Source organism: Hippocampus zosterae, chromosome 19, assembly GCF_025434085.1.
Source record: "Hippocampus zosterae strain Florida chromosome 19, ASM2543408v3, whole genome shotgun sequence".
NCBI classification, from domain to species: Eukaryota; Metazoa; Chordata; class Actinopteri; order Syngnathiformes; family Syngnathidae; genus Hippocampus; species Hippocampus zosterae.
In genome coordinates this window covers 11,230,459-11,249,662 of record NC_067469.1, presented here as the reverse complement: position 1 = coordinate 11,249,662, position 19,204 = coordinate 11,230,459, and the positions used below count along the sequence as shown (strand labels likewise).

Below are 19,204 nucleotides of genomic sequence, written 5' to 3'. Positions count from 1 at the left end.
ATCTGAAATGTACTGGCGCAAAGTGGGAAAAGTGTGCTGTGATTTGTCATTTAAAGTATGATTAAAAACTGTTTCAACTGAAAATTGGTTGTGCCATTTTTATTTCATTAAAATTTCATAAATCAATAACAGCATGTTAATTTGATGAATGTTTGAATAGCGATCCACCACTATTAAGTAAATAATGGTTGTCAGCAATGTTCCCTCTAAGCTGCGCACTGGCTGCACTGTCAGCGCACAAGAAAACCTATCCAGCGCAGTGACAGCACTTCAAATGAATACATACATTATTTTCTGTATCATTTTGCTGTGCAATTCATTGAGTGACAAGTGTCCAGCCAATCATACGATACGATGCAATGACGATATGCAGCCAATCACGGAATTGACAGTACTTGTGCATGTGCTCTGCTTATACACAATCCATAGGAATATCAGTGCGCGGCGGATATATGTGACGCTAATGCTAACCCTTTATCGTGGCGAAACAAGCGGGCAGTAAATGCGATACGTCGACTCCCCAAACCAAAATAAAAATGAGCTGCGTTTTTTTTTTAGGTTGGAATGCCTGTCAGAGTATATGCATTCTTGTGAAGTGGGTTGTTGATTTTATATTTTTATCCTGAAAACAAAGTATGTTGCAATACTTGTGGAGCGTGTAACTATGAAACCTGCATTGGTATCTTACACACAGCACACCGGATTGGGAAAAAGTTGGGATCTTTTCAAATGATCAGTGTGAGAGACTTTCCAAGCTAACCTACCATCGAGTGAGAGCCCAGGACATAGATTGTGTTGGATAATCTGATGAAGGTCAGCACGGTCATTACTTTGTGGACACCAGATCTCAGTGAAGCGGTTTCTGAGGGCAGGAGAAAGCTGTCCAAGTAGAAAAGCGCAAAATGATATTTTCGCACTATATGCAGTAGGTCTAGACATAAAATGTTATGTAAAATAAAGGCATAGAGGGGGGATCAAGGTTAAATTAATTCACTGCACACATACGTATTCACCCCCCCCCCCACCCACACACACACACACTCACGCAGAATTGCAGTTTTACCTCCTTCTTTCCAAAGTCTCCTCCTGGGTTCATAGTGGCAACCAGACGGAAATCCTCAGCAGCTTTGATCAGTTCCACATCATTGTCATCGCCACTGCCTTTTTCTGCCAGGACAAGTGACTTCTCCATCTCTAAAACACTGACAATAGAAAGAAACACTTTTGGGATTGACCTCAATGTAGAAAAATACAGGTAAAACTTTATGCTGCTTTTAAAATCCGTCCAGATGAAAAACAGAACTTGTATGAAACGAATTGTCAGCTGTCCTCACCCATCTCTCCTCTCTATCAACAAATATAAATATCCTGGGGGACTTCAATATAAACATGGACAATACTGCCCTTCTTCCAACCATGGACTTCACTTCTTCACTTGACAGTTTTGGTTTCCATCAGTTTGTAGACTTTGACACACACATTAAAGGTCACGCCCTGGATCTAATTTGCTGCTCTGGTCTTAGCCCCTCCAACTGTAAGGATGATGAACTTCCTAAAATGGACGACTTCCACGTTTCATTTTACATTACCCTCCAGCTCTCTATCTCCAAATCACTCCGGATCATCTCTTAGCGTAATATTAAAGACATGAACATTGGCTCTCTCACTTCATGTACCGCCACGCTGACTCCGGACGCAGATTCCTCTCCTGATGACTTGGTTTCCCGATACAACTCTGGTGTCACCATCATCCTCAATACGCTTGATCCTGTCAAGTCCCGCTCTGTCTTTATTACTCGGTCTGCCCCCTGGTTCACTCCTAATCTCCATTCTATGAAATCCAAAACCTGCCAGCTCGAAAGACTCTACAGAAAAACTGGTCTCACTGTTCATAAGGAGATCTACACAGCTCAACTATCCGTTTACAAGGACTCCATCTCTCAAACCAAATCACAATCCTACCGTATTTTCACGACTATAAAGGCGCCATTAAAAGTCTAAAATTTTCTCCAAAATGGACAGGACGCCTTATAATGCGTCTTTTATATGAGCTGAGTTCCAAAATCTGGCTGAGAGCCGACACGCTGTTTATATAGAGAAAAGGCGGAAGTGAGGTCGGCCAATCAGTGAAGCGCGTCCGCGCACTTATATGTAAATTATGGAGAGAGAGAAAATGTGTACGTGAGTGACGACACGCACGCATGCGGAGAAGAGGTCGGCCAATCAGTGAAGCGCGTCCGCGCACTTATATGTAAATTATGAAGAGAGAGAAAATGTGGTACGTGAGTGATGACATGCACGCATGCGGAAAAGAGGTCGGCCAATCAGTGAAGCGCGTCCGTGCACATATATGTAAATATATGAAGAGAGGTGGACGTGAGGACAGGCACGCAGGGGGTGGGTCCGGCAATGAGTGAAGGGTGGGCGTGTAAGTGGACGCTAAAGGCACGCCTCTAGCAGGTACCAGCACCTGTATAAATTGTGAGTATGTGCATTATTGCAAAACGACTTTGGTTTTGGTTTCCAAGAACCCCCGAAAATGAATTTCACAAAGAGAGCCTACGAAGCGCAATTCAAACTCCAAGCCATCGGTTATGCAGTGAAACATGGGACTCGAGCAGCCGCCAGAGAATTTAATGTCAACGAATCCATGGTTCGCAAATGGAGGAAGCAGGAGAACGAGCTTCGCCAAGTCAAAAAGACCAAGCGCAGTTTCCGTGGAAATAAGGCGAGGTGGCCAGAGTTGGAAGACCAACTGGAGCGGTGGATTCTTGATCAAAGAGCAGCCGGCAGAAGCGTCTCCACGGTCACCATTCGACTAAGGGCGAAAACGTTAGCCGAAGAATTGAAAATTGAACATTTTCAAGGAGGTCCGTCTTGGTGCTTTCGCTTTATGAAACGGCGCCATCTATCTATGAGAGTGAAGACGACCGTGGCTCAGCAACTTCCAGCGGACTACAAAGAAAAGCTGGCCGTTTTCCACACCTACTGCAGTAAAAAGATTGCCGACAAACGCATCCAGCCTAACCACATTACCAACATGGACGAGGTCCCGCTGACTTTCGACATCCCGGTGAACCACACTGTGGAGAAGAAGGGGACCAGCACGGTTGCGATACGCACAACGGGGCACGAGAAGTCAGCTTTCACTGTCGTTCTTGCTTGTCATGCTAACGGACAGAAACTGCCACCTATGGTGATTTTCAAGCGAAAGACGCTGCCGAAAGAAAAGTTTCCAGCCGGCGTCATCGTGAAAGCAAACCAAAAGGGCTGGATGGACAAGGAGAAGATGAGAGAGTGGCTAAGTGAGGTGTATGTTAAGAGACCGGATGGCTTTTTCCATGCCTCGCCGTCACTCTTGATTTGCGACTCCATGCGTGCCCATCTCACACCACCGGTGAAAAACAAAGTCAAGCAAATGAACTCCGAGCTTGCCGTCATTCCCGGAGGCTTTACTAAAGAACTCCAACCGCTGGACATCGGCATCAAGCGGGCGTTCAAAGTGAAGTTGCGAGCGGCATGGGAAAAATGGATGATCGATGGCGAACACAGCTTCACGAAGAGTGGGAGGCAGCGCCGGGCTAGTTACGCCATAATCTGTGAATGGATTGTAGCTGCTTGGACGAACGTATCTGCTAGTACAGTTGTTCGAGCTTTTGGCAAAGCCGGCATCATTTCTGTGGAGCCACATGACGACGAGAGTGACTCTGACAACAAGAGGGAACCCGGCGGTTTGGATGGATTACCGATACTTGCACAATTGTTTAATTCGGACACAGAAGATGACGACTTTGATCGCTTTCTGAGTGATGATTGAGCAAAAAACGTGAGTACCTTGTAAATAAAAGACACCCGATCTCAGTTCTGCTTTCGTTGCCTTTTTAAAAACGTGTTTTAGCTTCGAGCTTCAGTGTGTGCTTCAAGCTAACGTGTTAGCGAACGTGTTAGCATGCATGCATGTATGTTTAAGCGTACGTTTTACCACTGTAAAACTGCGGCCATTAGTACGGTGCGTCCTATGTATGTGTAAAAATACAGAAATGTCACCCATTAATGAGACTGCGCCCAACCGTACGGTGCGACGAATAGTCGTGAAAATACGGTACTCTTCACTCATCTGCTCTCATACTGGAAATACTAAGACTCTCTTTTCTCTTTGGAACAAAATCATTCAACACCCTGTCTCCCTACCCCTCCACTTTTATTCCTCTGACACCTGCAATGCCCTGCTCCTATTTTTCAGTGAAAAAGTCAATAAAATCCACAAGCACCTGGGCTCCTCTGTTACCTTCCCTCCTCCGACTTCCCTACCCCCTTGTCAACTGTTATCCTCTTTTGAACTCCCCCATCCCTCATTAATCTCAGACCTCATTATAACATCCAAAACTTCTTCCTGTCAACTAGATCCCGTCGCCACAGTCCTGGTCAAATCCTGCTAACGCTCTCTGCTTCCCTTCATTTCAGTCATTCTTCATTCTTCATTGTCCACTGTAATTGTTCCTGTCCCTTTCAAAACTGCAGCTGTCACTTCAATCCTGAAAAAACTGGTTCAGATCCCAATGATTTCAATAACCTACGCCCCATTTCTCACCTTTCTTTCATCTCCAAAATTCTTGGAAAAATTGTTGCCATCTGCACTCCAACCTCAATTCCTACGTCCCCGTCACAGTAAAGAAACAGCCCTCATAAAAATCACGAATGACCTCCTTTTGGCAGCAGACTCTGGTTTAATCTCCATCTTCATCCTCCTTGACCTGAGTGCAGCTTTCGACGCCATCTCTCACCCCATCCTCCTTAATCAGGGATGAGAGTGGCTAGTGATGAAAAAAACTCTGAAAATCAGCCGGGGGCTGGGGGCCGCAGGCAACGCCCTGGATGGGGGGCCAGGGGGCAAATCCCCCGGAAGCTCATGGGTTTTAGAAATTTTAAAGCCTTAAAACCATTAATTTTATCAACAAAATTTTACAATTTTTGTTGAAATACCATTCCCTATTTGCTTACAAAATTGGCACTTTATACTAAACATGCTAAAGATGTGAAACTTTCTGTGAAACTTTCACAGAAAAAAAAAATCCCAAGATTGTTCACTATTCTTTAAAGTGAAAATTTTACATAGGCCTTTGTGCAATTTTCCTTATGCATTCCTGGTGAGCACCAAAATGTAACTTCAAATTTGCTGCTCAAAATCAAAACTAAAAAAGGAAACGCATTCCCTGCCATATTTGAGATTTGTTCATTTCTTGGATTCAAAAAGTGTGATGTAAATGTGATGATAAGCTGTTGATTCTTACCTCATACAGTGATAGTGAAGTCCCAAACTGTTTACTATAGATGGGTTACAAATGCATTTTCCGTAATTGAACGACATCGTCACACACTGTACACAGAGTTTTACCAGCGACATAGAGCTTTTTCATGAAATCCGACACAAGCACATACAATGGTTCCTCTTTATTGGTTCATACTGGAGACACTGTCAGCTTTCTATCCAACCAGTCCCATCGAAACTTGTTTTTCAGATCTGCATCTATCTGACGCACGTTAGCTTCGTCACGAGCCTCGATAACATTCGGCATTTGTTTAATAGAGACTACTTACACGAGTAATTTCAATACACTACATCCCTCGTGCAAAACCATTCAGAATGTGCGGAAAAGGTGTTTAGAAAGGCGAACACGGATTGGTTGTGAGTCTGCATTTGCCGAAATAGCGAACAATCACAACAAGACATTGGTTTTAGCCCATATACGAAGTTACGACAAACTAACGCTTCGCGAGAAAAAAACTGTATTCAAAATGGATGCTTGCAAACTTGATTTGTAAACATTACGAGTCCCAAGTCTGCCGAAGCCAATAAGTCTGGCAGCCCAGAAATAACACCAGACGGATTTGGAACAGTATAAAAAGGTAAATTTTGACTGGAAAAAAAGCGGAATTCCACCTAAAAGCGGAAAAATCTCATCCCTGCTTAATAGACTCTCCACCACAGGCATCACCCACACACCCCTACGCTGGTTTCACTCTTATCTCACTGGACGCTCTCAGTTCATCCAACTCAATTCCTTCTCTTCACAAACCTTCCACGTTTTCTGGTGTACCCCCTCCTCCTCCTCCTGGGCAATCGGCCCCCGTCAGGGACTCCCCCCCCCCCCGGGTCCCACACCCGGTACGACTCTCGCTGGTGCCTCGCGGGGGTTCACACCCAGTGCGGGCCCTCGCCTGATTTTTGTTCAAGGAGAGTTGTGGGGTGGCTACTCCCACTTCCCTCCGTTCCGGCGGGGCGAGCCCTGGGTGCCTCACCTTCCGGTGAGGCCCCACCTGCTTCCCCGCCGGCTGGTGGGCATTTAGCCGCATCTGGGGCCCAAGAGCCCCGGCGTTCCCCCCCTCGCGCCACTCGGAGGCATCCCACCACGCCAAGTTCTGGTGTACCCCAGGGCTCTGTCTTGGGCCCCCTCCTCTTCATTATCCATCTACTCCTACTCCTAATCTAATTTTGGTATACACTTTCACTGCTTCGCGGATGACACCCATCCTACCTCTCCAGCAAACCCGACGCCTCCCTCTCACACTGCCTCTCATAAATCAAACCTTGGTTTACCCATAACTTCTTCAAGCTTAACAGCGATAAAACAGAACTCCTCGTCGGGACCAAATCCACCCAACACAAAGCCGACAGTTTTTCCCTCACAATCGATAGTTCCAATGTGTCCCCCTCCCTGCAGGTTAAGAGCCTGGGTGGCATCCTTGATACCTCACTATCTTTCCACTCCCACATCAATAACATAACCCGGTCCACATATTTCCACCAATGTATTGTCAATCGTTTACGTCCCTCTCTCACCTCTCACACCACTGCTATCCTTGTCCACAGTCTTGTCACCTCCGGTATTGACGATTGCAATTCACTTCTTTTTGGTCTCAATCACAAATTCCTCCATAAACTTCAAATGGTTAAGAATTCTTCAGCCAGGATCATCACGAGAACCCCCTCCTTTCATTACATCACCCCATCCTCTGACAGCTCCACTCGCTCCCTGTCAAACTTAGAATCAACTTCAAAATCCCTCTCTATTCATTTAAGGCCATCCATAACCTTGCCCCCCCCCCCATCTGTCTGATCTTCAAATTTCCGTTACCTCTCGTTCCTCCGGCTCCTCATCCTCCCTCCATCTCTGTGTACCCTCTACCCGTCTCAGCACGTTGGGGTGCAGAGCTTTCAGACGCTCTGCACCGCTCTGTGTGTGTGCGCACGCCTATGTGCAATTTAAATCAATATCAAAATTTAAATATATTCGGGGTGTTGGGGCTTCAATTTTTAATGATAATCGCTAGAAATTACATCATCTTGATCTTCGAAATCAACAGGAAGATCAAAGAACACACACACACACACACACACTAAACATGGTGTACATGTCCCCACACAAGACAATACTCGATATATAGGTTATGATACGATTCAAGGATGTGACAATTTTAAAATACAATTCGATTTAATGCGATTATGCTACAATTCAAGGAGGTGACCATTTAAAAATATAATTATTCAATTCGCTGTGGTAGAGCTGTAGCTGTTGTCATGTTTATTAATATGCAACAACTTGTAAAAGCGATCCAAAGCCCAAATTAATTAAATTAACACATTGACACTCTTTGTAGTAGATTTAAGACAGCAAACACTTCCATCAATCACAAGCTTCTTGTCACAATTCAATTTCCAAAGGTCTGCCATGTTCACACATTCCAGCATTCCTTTGAAACACAGTGATTGTTGCAGAGAGACGCAATGCTGACATCTGTTGGCAATCGTTTTGTTTTTAGTTTTTTCATTGGTTGCTAATTCAATTGGGAGATATTTTATATCAACAGCACTCATAGAATTAATTCAGCATCGCCGGAGGGATTGGGGGTAACAGGCATTCAATGCTGTTTTTTGGCCTTGCGGCTTACATGCAGAGATTTCTCCAGGTTTTTCTAAATCTTTGATGATTTTACGGACCGAAGATGAAATCCCAATATTCAATTGTACGTTCAGAGCTTTTCAAACCGTTGGGACTACTTGCTCGTGCATTTGTTCACAAGGTGGTGAAACTCGCCCAATCCTTTCTTGTGAACAGCCGAGGCTTTCAGGGATGCTTTTTTGGGGGGGAAATACTCAATTATGAAATTCTCTTGTTTCCAATTAACCTGTTCACCAAACAAATGTTTCTGGAGCATTCATCAACTTTTGCAGTTGTTTGTTGCCCCTTACCCAGCTTTTTTGGACCTTATTACAGGCTTCAAACTCAAAATGTGACATCCATTCAATCCATCAATTTCCCATTTGGAAGAAAAAAACAAAAACAAAGAAAAACAAACCCATTCCCATTATTTATCTTGTCTTGGTGTATTCAGTTGAAAAAAAATCATTACATTTCGGTTTTATTTACTTTTGATGCACCAACACTTTATGACAATTGACACTACTCCGAAACAAAAACAAAACACAGCAAGAATGTACAGTGAGTGTTTCTCGGACTGTGTGTTTTTTGTGTACCTATTTAGTCTCTCAAGAACGGAGTCATCTGCCAAGGAGATCTCATCCATGAGGAACACCCCACCGTTTTTCATGGCCAAAACCAAGGGCCCATCATGCCACTGAAAGAGCTTGCATTCATCAGCGTCAGCCTGTAACCATACACGAGGTTAGTTATTTAGCCATTTCCCATCAATTTTATGTCGTCATATACCCATTAAGTAATAATCTGCACATTGATGACACTAAATAATGCAATCACGGAGGGACATGCAGGTTCGAGAATAGGTAGCTCTTCCTGGAAAGCAGAATACTTAGAAAAGATTGTCCTGTGTAGAAGCTTGGTCAGAAACTTTAATCACGGTTTTATCTTAATCATTTGGAAGCAATGGAAACCATCTATAACCTGAGCAAATGTTTTTCTGATGTTCAAATATGACTAATTGCTAAAGACCATTTTCCGATCCGCTTATCCTCACAACGGTCGCGGGGGGGGGGGGGTGTTGGAGCCTTTCCCACCTGTCTTCGGGCAATAGGCGGGGGACATCTTGAACCGGTTGCCAGCCAATCGCAGATAATTGCTAAACTTTTTATCTAGAAACATACCCAATTGGAATGGAGGAAGATTGTCTACGGCACAGAGGCATTTTGGTTTCATTTTCGATTGAAGTAAAATTTTGTAATGAAAAGAAACGTGACAAGAGGAATTTTGACTGCTGCCCGAATGTTGAAATGATCAAATTTTACGATTATCCCCATCCATGCAATTAATTCGTCTTTCAAAATTACGGTACCAAAATAGTGTGCAACCATCTCGCGGTCAACAGTGGAATTGGACCCATGTTAAATGGGAAGCAGAACAAAATAGTCGCAAACTGATGGAAAAAAAAAACATCTGAGAAACTGACGCCACTTCTCGGACACCTGGGGCCATAGCACCCAACGTTGAAGCTAACACACAATAGGCCTAGACACCAGCGGAAGGCTAATAACATTAGCTACAGTGAAACTCCTCTACAACGAAATCATGCTTGCAGCAAGAAATTTTTCACAGCTGGGGTTTTTTCACCCTAGCAAATTTGATCTCAGATGTAAGCACACACACCCACACATACACACATACACCCACACACACAAACATATGTGTACTCTATTTTTATTCCAATAATGCATAAGTATGAGCATACACTTATTTGACACTTCATATTGTCAGTGTAGAAAGAAAAAAAAGGGAAAGAAATTGCGAAATTTACGATGAGCATTCACTTTCACTTACATCAATTTCTTGGAGAATGTCTTTTATTTTGCTTGCTCCGTCTTTCATTTTGATCACTTTTACCCTCTCTTCCAGCATCAGAGCTCTTCTTGTCTTTGCTACTTGACATCCAATGGTACGTTTTGTAGCCATTTTAGCAATGCAACATCCATCATTGTCTGAATCTAACAATACCAAATACTTCCTGGCATGCAATGAACTTTTAAGTCAGCCACGGGACGCGTCGATGGCCATAGATAGCTCTCGAAGGCTAAAAACCTTACGCTAACTGGAGCGCTTCTCTCTCATTAGTGCTCCAGTTAGCGTAAGGTTTGTATCCTTTGAGAGCTAACTATGGCCATTGAGTACTACAAAGCATCTCGTGGGTGTTTTTGCATGATAACAAGTAAAGCAGTCGAGGAAACGTTCGTTTATTTGAATGTCCGTCGAGCCATAAGCAATTTACTCTGAGCAGCTAATCGGATGCTACGGATCTAGCTTCAGTGTCTACAAACATAGACAGTGAGGTCCCTCTTGGCCAATCGGAGGCCATGATGATGCTCGGTAAGCCAATGGCAGAGCAGCTATGAGTATGTTGAATCCAGGAAACTCGCAGCTGTGACCGAAATAAGCATCGTTCACTAGGTAAACCAGTGTAGTGGTTGCTGTTGTTTTTTGTTGTTTTTGTCTTTTGTTTTGTCACATGTTGTTTGTTGTTTCATTGTGTGGACCTGATATGGACTGTTTTCAGCGTTTTTTGGCCACGCCATTCGTCAAAGGAGAAGTATCTGTGCTTGGTGGTTGCGCCTTCTCAGCAGCACGCCTGTACCAGCACAGATTTTGATTGGGAGGAATGTCGGCGCCATTGACTGTTGGTGCTGGACAGACCTGGGGCGCGTATGTTTTTTGCGCCTGTAATGGGCAGCATTTTTCACAAAACCGTTTTGTTCAGTGGAGATGTTGCCGCTGTTGGACAGTCGGCATTGGTGCGGGTGGATGGATGGCTGCTGAAGTTGAGGATGAGGAGAGAGGAGAGAGGAGCGTCGGCGCAGAGCGCCGACGCGCATTTGGAACCGAGGGTCGCCGCTTGGAATTGAAATGGATTTCAATGGGACAGGAGACGTGAACCAATCTGTTTTTTCGTCAATGGATGCTACAGCTTCTTGTTGACTTCAAAATTTAGCTTGGAGCCGATGTGTGCACATTTTGAGCATGACTTCTCTGATCCACTGGTTAAAGGACACGTTGATTCTCTGCTCTTTCATCTCAAACTGCTTCAAACAACAAAGCGTGTGACGGAAAAGTGGTTAGAACTGCACGACTGTCAGTGTTTTATGTTATGTGTTGTGTTTATTATTTTACTTTATGTTAACTGTTTTGTTAAGCGCTTTGTTACAGCTGCCGCTGTTGTGAAAGCGCTATATAAATCAACATGTTTTGTATGTATTGTATTGTATTGTATAAATAGGCATCTTTATGGGACCGACCCGACCTGCTGTTGGACGGCCTTCGAGCTAACTGGGATGGCACCATCACTCTTTCTAGAAACAGCTTTACTGTTTGAGCATTCAGTGATAGTCCACATCAGAACAGGGCATGTTTCAGGTCATTAGCGAGCCTGTAAGAACAGATGTGGAGTCGGTAAGGCTAAAGCGAGCTTGTGCTATGCTTGGCTTCACATAGCTTTCTACGTCGATTTGAGCTTCACACTCAACATACATTGCCTACTGCTGCATTGCACACCGAAATGTTTTCGACTGAGGTGGTGCTATTGTTAATCATTCAAAACATATGGGGTTTGTTTGGTTTGAAAATAAACCAGCAAGCCAAATAAGATACCGGGGAAAAATAGTTGTTTTTTTTTTGTTTTGTTTTTATCTATAAGTTCAAAAATTAACTGTGCATCGGTACCTGAGAGGAATGTCGGACAGGTCGCAACCCTCCTAGAAAGTCTGATGTTTCCATGTGAAGGTGGCAGTTGACAGAAAAAAGCTTCTTCCCAGTCACAGCAGCATACAGCTGGCAGATTGTAGTCTTTCCACACCTGAAAAAGTTGTGGAGGAGCATGTGAGTGTGTGGGAGGCAGAAGAGATGGGGATAGAAGGAGACATGAGCATGACTTGTGCAATCATAGTTTAACCTCACCTCACAAATCAGGCAAGTCAAATCCGTTGAGAAATTAGATTTTTAATCAAATTTTGGTTCAGGTCACAAATCATGCTTCAGTTTTCGAAAAGTCATTACATTCACAAGTAAAGCTTCAATGATCACTCCAGGTATAATGTATTTCATATAAGGGTAGTACAACATCTGTGTTTTTTTTTTTACTCTAATTTTGCCCTTCGTATGGCTTCCATTTTTTCCCATCCACCCATCAATTTTCCGAACCGCTTACCATATGAGTATTGCAAGCATGCTGGATTCTATCTCAGGCATCTTGGGACATCAGTTTTTGTTTTTATTTTTTTCAATTTCAAATTATTGAAAAATATTTGTTTGGTCTTTTGTACATCTTTTTTTTTTCCTCCCCAAGATAGCGCCCGAGTAGGCAGCTGTCGCCAAGTGCTCTTCAAGAGCCTTGCTTTTTTTGTTTGTCTTTTTGTTTTGTCACATGGTGTTTGTTATTATGTCGTGTGGGACTGATGTGGCTTGTTTTCAGCGTTTTTTGGCCACGGCATTTGAAATTTAGCTTGTAGCCGATGTGTGCACATTTTGAGCATGACATCTCTGATCCACTGGTGAAAGGACATTTTGAGTCTCTACTCTTTCATCTAGAACTACTTCAAACAACAAAGTGTATGGAGGAAAAGTGGTAAAGATTGCACGACTGTCCGTGTTTTTATGTTATGTGTTGTGTTTATTATTTTACTTTATGTTAACCGTTTTGTTAAGCGCTTTGTGACAGCTGCAGTTGTTGTGAAAGCACTATATAAATCAGGGTGTCTCAAGTTAATTCTGCCAATGAAGTATGCCATTCCATCCGCAGCTCGCTTTCTCCCAAGTCTTTGCATCCCCTTTTGAAGATCGATGTGTATGCATTAGGGGTGTAACACAAAACAATTTCAATCAGAAAATCGATTTGGAGTTAGAAACTACAAGTGCACCAAATTAAACTGAATCTTTAAAATATGTCTCGATACGCATCGAATCTTCTTTTATTGGAGCAATACGTCTGAAGGAAATGCCACATTTACTGTACAGACAAATTAATTCGGTTCAGGGTGTCACCCGCCTACTGACCCAAGACAATTGGGATAGGCTCCAGCACCCCCCGCGACCCTTGTGAGGATAAAGCGGATCGGAAAATGGATAGATGGATGGATGGAATGACAAGTTAATTAATAGTCAAATGCAGTAGCGGGCGGTGAATTTTGGACCTGTGCCTTCAGTGGCTATTTAGTGATTCAATCCACCTCTTAACGCCATAACGTCACAATATGTTTAAAAAATAAAAATAAAAGAACATGTTACTAAACTGTGCCCAATAACATTTGCAGATTCACAGACGATTGTCTGTATATACTCCCTTCGAAGAGCTCGCACCCGCATGCATTGATACGAAAGAGAAATGCGTGGCATTAAGGAGCATTGCACATTTTTGAGGAAATTACGGGAAAAAAACTGTTCCCTTTATCTTCAATACATTACCTCAAGAACTCAACAGTACAATATAGGACCTCACAATTTTTTATGGAGATGAAACTTAACCTCGCATTCACCAGAGATGCTAATGCAGAAGCTCCTATCTGTCTGTGTACTCTAAATTGCAGACTCACACATAACTACTCTGTAATCGTCTTTTATTAGAGAGATGCACACCCTCGTCTGAATGCTTGGAAACACACAAAATGTCAAGGAAGGTAGATGTGCAACACCTTACCCAGTGTCCCCGACGAGCAGCACAGACTCGCCAAATCGAAGTGATCGTCCAACCAACACAGCTAGCCTCCTCATGCTGTGTGTCCATACCACATGGTGAAAATCCTTTGGAACTCCAGCAATGCTATCAACAAAGGGATCTGTCCACAGGATGGACAGTTGAATAAAGAATATGGCCTGAAGCGGCACGACTGATGCTTTCTACCCATCCAGAAAGCGGGGAAGTAAATGCTCCCATAATTCTTATTATATTAAATTACTCACTAAACTGTTTGTTGACTTGTTTCTGAGAGAACAGGTTTTCTGGGTGCACGGTCCTCTTAAAGTGCCTTTCGAGGATGGACAGGATGGTGGCCTCCTCCTCGGGCTTTCTCACGCGTCCTGCTAGCAACATATATCCTGAAAATGAGGGGGGGGGGGGGGGGGGTTGATTTGGGGTTTTGAATTAACATAAGAAATAGATTACGGTTACACAGACATTTTTGACAAGCCTTACCGTCATCAGCCAAATGCTGAAGCCAGTCCTGAGAGGCTTCAGTCTGCTCTTCCAGCCTGTAGCGGTCTGCCCAGCGGAACAGGTCTCTGAGAGTAATGAACCCATGTTTGCCTGCAAAGACAGAAGAGCCTCTGCGCATTGACTGCAGAGAGAGAGCAGGAATGGCATCACTGGTCAGAATCAAGTTTAAAAAATATCATCATCAATATTACTTCACATCATGGCTTTTCGTTCACATCAATTTTTCGGGCAGAAATATTTGGACAAAATTGTCCCAAAGTAAATTTTCGGTTTTGGTCCAAAAGACTCACAGTCCCAGAAACAACACGGCCGAAACCGGATGTTGTGATGATGCAAACAAAATGAGGGCAGCGCTTGCTTCTCAAGATAAGGACCAACATATTTGCATTGTGTACGGATTTCAATAAATTTGAGAATGACACAAGGAGAACGGGTAGTGAAACACGGACTCCCCAATAACAAAAAAAATTAATATGACAAAGATATGTGTATGCGTGTGTTTTTCACAGGACAGTAATGATATACAGTCAAACGTGGGTTTTTGAACGTCTCTGTTCTCGACCAAATCGGTTTTCGATGAGAAATTTCGAATTTTTTATGTCTCGGATTACAACCAAAAATAGGTTCTCGACCAAACTGAGCGCACTTGAATGCGCCACTTGACTCCTCTTGCCTTCCTTACACGAAGAAGTGACACTTCCTCGGGTAGACGAGGAAGTGACGCTTCCTTGTGTAGCGTTCCGTTGTGAGCAGACGTGTTCAATAAAGGTTTTTTTAAAAAAAAGAGCGTCCAATTTCAGTGGACGTGTTCAATAAAGATTTTTTTAAAGCATCATGTTTATTGACATCTCTGCAAATCGGACTGTTATGTCTGCATTGTGTATCATGGCACCAAATTAAGCAAGTGGAAGTCGTAAAGCTGGTGAAAGAAAGAGGAAAATAGTGCGCAAAACTATTAAATTTAAGAAAGATTTGATAGCGAAATGTGAATCAAGTGTACGTGTGTCTGTGTTGGCTAATGAGTTTGGCATGCCGAAATCGACGATCAGCAGCATCCTAAAAAAGAAAGACCATCTTAAAGTCCCTGATGTGGCGAAAGGATCTCGTGTGTTTAGCAAAAAAGGCCACAAATATTAGAGGAAGTGGAGAAACGTTTGCTTATTTTCGAAAATGAGAAACAGCTAGCAGTCTTAGCCAAGATACGATTTGTGGCAAAGCAAGACAATTGTATGGACATTTGATAGAAAAATGGATCCTAGCATTGCTCCCGAAGAGTTTGATTTTAAAGCAAGCAGAGGATGGTTCGAAAAGTTTAGGAAAAGAAGTGGGATACATTCCGTCATTCGTCATAGGGAGGCAGCCAGTTCAGACAAGGAAGCTGCCGAAAAGTTTAAAATTGAATATGAAAATCTCATCAAAGCCGAGGAATATCTTCCCCAAAACTTTTAATATGGACGAGACTGGACTTGTTTGGATAAAGTGTTTCAGAAAATGGAAGGAGGGATGTTACCTCATACCGTAGCGAAGGGTTGCAGAGAGCGTCCATAGTTACAGACATTACTTTAGAGTTTATTAGTTCAAGGTGTAAAATAATGTAATCTACAATTGTCATGATGAGAGAGAGAGGTTACTTGAATTTTTATGTTACAATGTTAATGTTTGTTAAAAAAATAAAATACACAAAATGTTTGTACAGTATCTATCACTTATTTCAACCAACCACTAAAACAGACGTACCTGTAGATCTATCATGACCTTGACTAGTTTTGTACAGTACGATGGAGGCATGCTGCACCGCAAATGGAGGATGGTCTCCAGCTCTGTGCTAGGTAGCTCATCAAAGTGCAGCTCCACAAAGCGATTCCTGAATGCTCTGGAGAGAACCTAGAGGAAAACGAGAGGCAAACATGAACAGGGTTCTAAATTAAGACGTAATGGGGCCGCAACGTGACACGGTCAAGGTCGCGAAGGTCAGCCATCTCGCTACCTCTGCGTCCCGTGTCCTAGACGCATAATTTTCCCACGAGACGCACAGTTCCAAATAATCTGCATTTTTGAGATGCAAGGAAATTTCTCAGTCAAAACAAAAAAAAACTGTGGTAAATTATTTTTTCCAGCAACGATCGCAGTTTGACCATCGCCGCCATTGTTGTTTTGATCTCGTGTTAAGTAATCTCGCGTGACGAGATTTCCATTCTCGCTTGATGAGATTGGCAAGATCGGCCTTCACCTCACAGGAAGCAGACAATTGCCAAGTTGTGTAACGTTAAAACAAGTGTTGCGTACAAGTGTTGGTTGATTGCGGAGATATCACAGACGAAGCAGCTAAAGTTGGATAGTTTTTTGCGATGATATATAGACTTTGAGAAAGACATGCATCATTGGAAGCAGAGTAAAGAGAGGAGAATTTATGAACTCAAAGATTGAACCATGGGATGAAATAAGAACCTTTTTCTCAGCAAATCTTGTATGCCTGAATTATTAAAATTTTTGTAGCATGTGTTTACAAGAAATAAACCTATTATCAATGTATATTGTTGTTGTTTGTGTTATTATCATATGCAATTGAATAAGTAGACCAGGGGTGCCCAAACTTTTTGGACCAAAGATCTACTTTTCGTTTAACCAACCTCCCGGGATCGCCCCTGACTGAACACCCACACACGCGCCATGATGAGAAGCCAAACGGAAGCAAACGATGCACTTCTGCAGCCTGTTGACTAGCCCACACGTACCGTTTTAAAGTGCTTCCCTGTCTGCCCTCTAGATTCCTATTCCTTGCCCGTGTCCTCGGTGAATTGTACACGAAGCAAACACTGAATCAGAATAATGACGATCAAAGATATAGCGCAACAGCTCTGATCACAAGCTGAAATTGAAGACTGCTGAGCGCTAACAACTTCCGCTGACGTAGTCACGCGCCACCCTAGGTTAAAGATTTACCTGCTTTATTTTATTTGTAAAATCTTTCTTTGGGAAAATGAGACTGATAGGATGATTAGTGTGCAGTCTGCATTAACACAAAAAATATATTACTAACATGTACAAAGACACACAAATGTCTCTTTTTTTTTCTCCTCTACACCTTTCAGATCTAATCGGGACGAGTCCTAGATCTACCGGTAGATCAGGATCGACGTGACCTGAAGTAGACCATTTCAGAATTCAAAATTTGGGACTCTCTAAATGCATAATGGGACTCATACTTTTCTGATCACAGAGTCCATGGGACTTACAGGGCTCAAACTGTAAAATTATCACTGGAAGGTTTGTCAAAAGTTCTCTAGACACTCACCAGACTTTTCTTGTCATAAGGGATAGCTGCGCCGGATTAAAAAATGTTTTGCAATTCTTCCATTTTCCCCTTTACTGAAAATGATTATGTGCCCCTAATATCAGTTGAACTGTCAACCAAGATATAATTTTGCAGACAACATAACCACAGGTCACCACATTCCCCTGTGATGTTCAAACTTTTTTTTCTCTGCTGGTAGAGGAGAAACCCCTTCTTTTCTCCGCCCGAAGCAACCCCGTGAAATAAACGTGAACAGCAAAGAATAATTAATTGCAACCATTGAACTGTTGCATTATGTGACAGAAGCACAGGGTACCAATAAATGTGGCCATAATTGTCAGTATTATCTTCATGGAATACCTTTCGACCCCCATAGAGACCAGGAGGGTTCTGGGTAGCAAACAGCATGAATCTTGGGTGAGCCTTGATGACTTCCTGTGTCTCCACAACGAAAAGCTCCCTGTTGTCATCTAGCAGCCTGTTGAGGGCCTCAAGAACATCAGTGGGGGCCAGGTTCAATTCATCAAGGATGATCCAGTAACCTTTCTTCATGGCATCGATGAGAATGCCTGCAAGTGATTCAAATACAAGCAGCTGACAGTCAGCTCCATCACTATTTGGACATTGAAACTATTTTCAGCATTCCAGCTTTGTACAATGGATTTAAAATGAAACCAAGATGTGCTGTAAGTGCACCCTGAGCTTTAAATTAAATTACAGCAAAATTACAACAGTTTATAAGGGCCTTCAACTTTTTAAGGGAACAAAAGGTAAGTGAACAACGAAAAATCATAAATTAAATAGTCCTTTGGGTACTTTCAGTTTTGTCCTCAGGAAGTCAAATGCATTTTCAATCAGATTCAGGTCAGGTAACTGACTTGGCTTTTGCAGAACATATCGCTTCTTTGCCTTTAAAACGATTTGGCTGCTTTTACAGTATGTTCGAGGAATCCATCTGCATTGTGAAGCAATGAATATCATTCTGGTACAAGTTGGTCTGTGTCTCATCTGTCCATAAGTTGTTCCAAACTACACAGGTCCTTTTAGGTGTTTCTTGGCAAACTCAAATCTGGTCTTCCCGTTTTTGAGGTTCACCATTGGTTTACACCGCGTGGTGTATTTCCTCTGTATTAGGCACACACAAAGGTCCAGTATTTAGCACAAACTCAAGTCCACTAAGCCGAGCACACCATAATTGACTCATTCAAATCTATTTTCACAGAGTAATTTCAGAGTATTTTGACTGATTTTCAAGACCCACAGACAATTGTGTTCTACAATTATCCATCCATTCATTTTCTACTGCTGACCCAGGGTCTAAGGTAGAGCCCGGACACCCTGCAGAGAAACCCCATCTCGGCTGCTTGTATCCGGGATCTCGTTCTTTCTCTCACGACCCATAGCTTGTAGCCAGGTGAGGGTTGGAACGTAGATCGACCGGTAAATTGAAAGCTTCGCCTTTTGGCTCAGCTCCTTCTTTACCACGACAGACCAATGCTAAATCTGTTCATAATCTTGTCAAGGCACAGCCTTGGTGTTGAGGGGGTCCGTATTGGTGGCCTCGGTGTTGGATCTCTGCTTTTTGCAGATGATGTGGTGCGGTTGGCTTCTTCAACCGGGGCTCTCCAACTCTCACTGGGGCAGTTCACAGCCACATGTGAAGCGGTTGGGATGAAAATCAGCATCTCCAAATGTGAAAAAAGAATGGTCCTCAGTCGGAAAAGGGCGGAGTGCCCTCTCCGG

The 19,204-nt window shown here is 43.0% G+C and overlaps 1 protein-coding gene across 6 annotated transcripts in view; it reads right to left on the bottom strand.

Annotated features, from left to right (window-relative positions):
• Positions 1 to 19,204, bottom strand: part of mdn1 (midasin AAA ATPase 1) — a 168,921-nt gene that overhangs the window by 115,477 nt on the left and 34,240 nt on the right. For all 6 annotated transcript variants that reach the window (XM_052052117.1, XM_052052118.1, XM_052052120.1 and 3 more), the window contains exons 25-33: positions 17,822 to 18,030; positions 15,904 to 16,050; positions 14,146 to 14,287; positions 13,914 to 14,048; positions 13,651 to 13,789; positions 11,682 to 11,814; positions 8,537 to 8,667; positions 1,064 to 1,202; positions 765 to 879 (exon numbers count right to left, since the gene is read on the bottom strand). In XM_052052117.1, the coding sequence (XP_051908077.1) occupies positions 765 to 879; positions 1,064 to 1,202; positions 8,537 to 8,667; positions 11,682 to 11,814; positions 13,651 to 13,789; positions 13,914 to 14,048; positions 14,146 to 14,287; positions 15,904 to 16,050; positions 17,822 to 18,030 (1,290 nt within the window). The remainder of the gene's footprint in view (positions 1 to 764; positions 880 to 1,063; positions 1,203 to 8,536; positions 8,668 to 11,681; positions 11,815 to 13,650; positions 13,790 to 13,913; positions 14,049 to 14,145; positions 14,288 to 15,903; positions 16,051 to 17,821; positions 18,031 to 19,204) is intronic.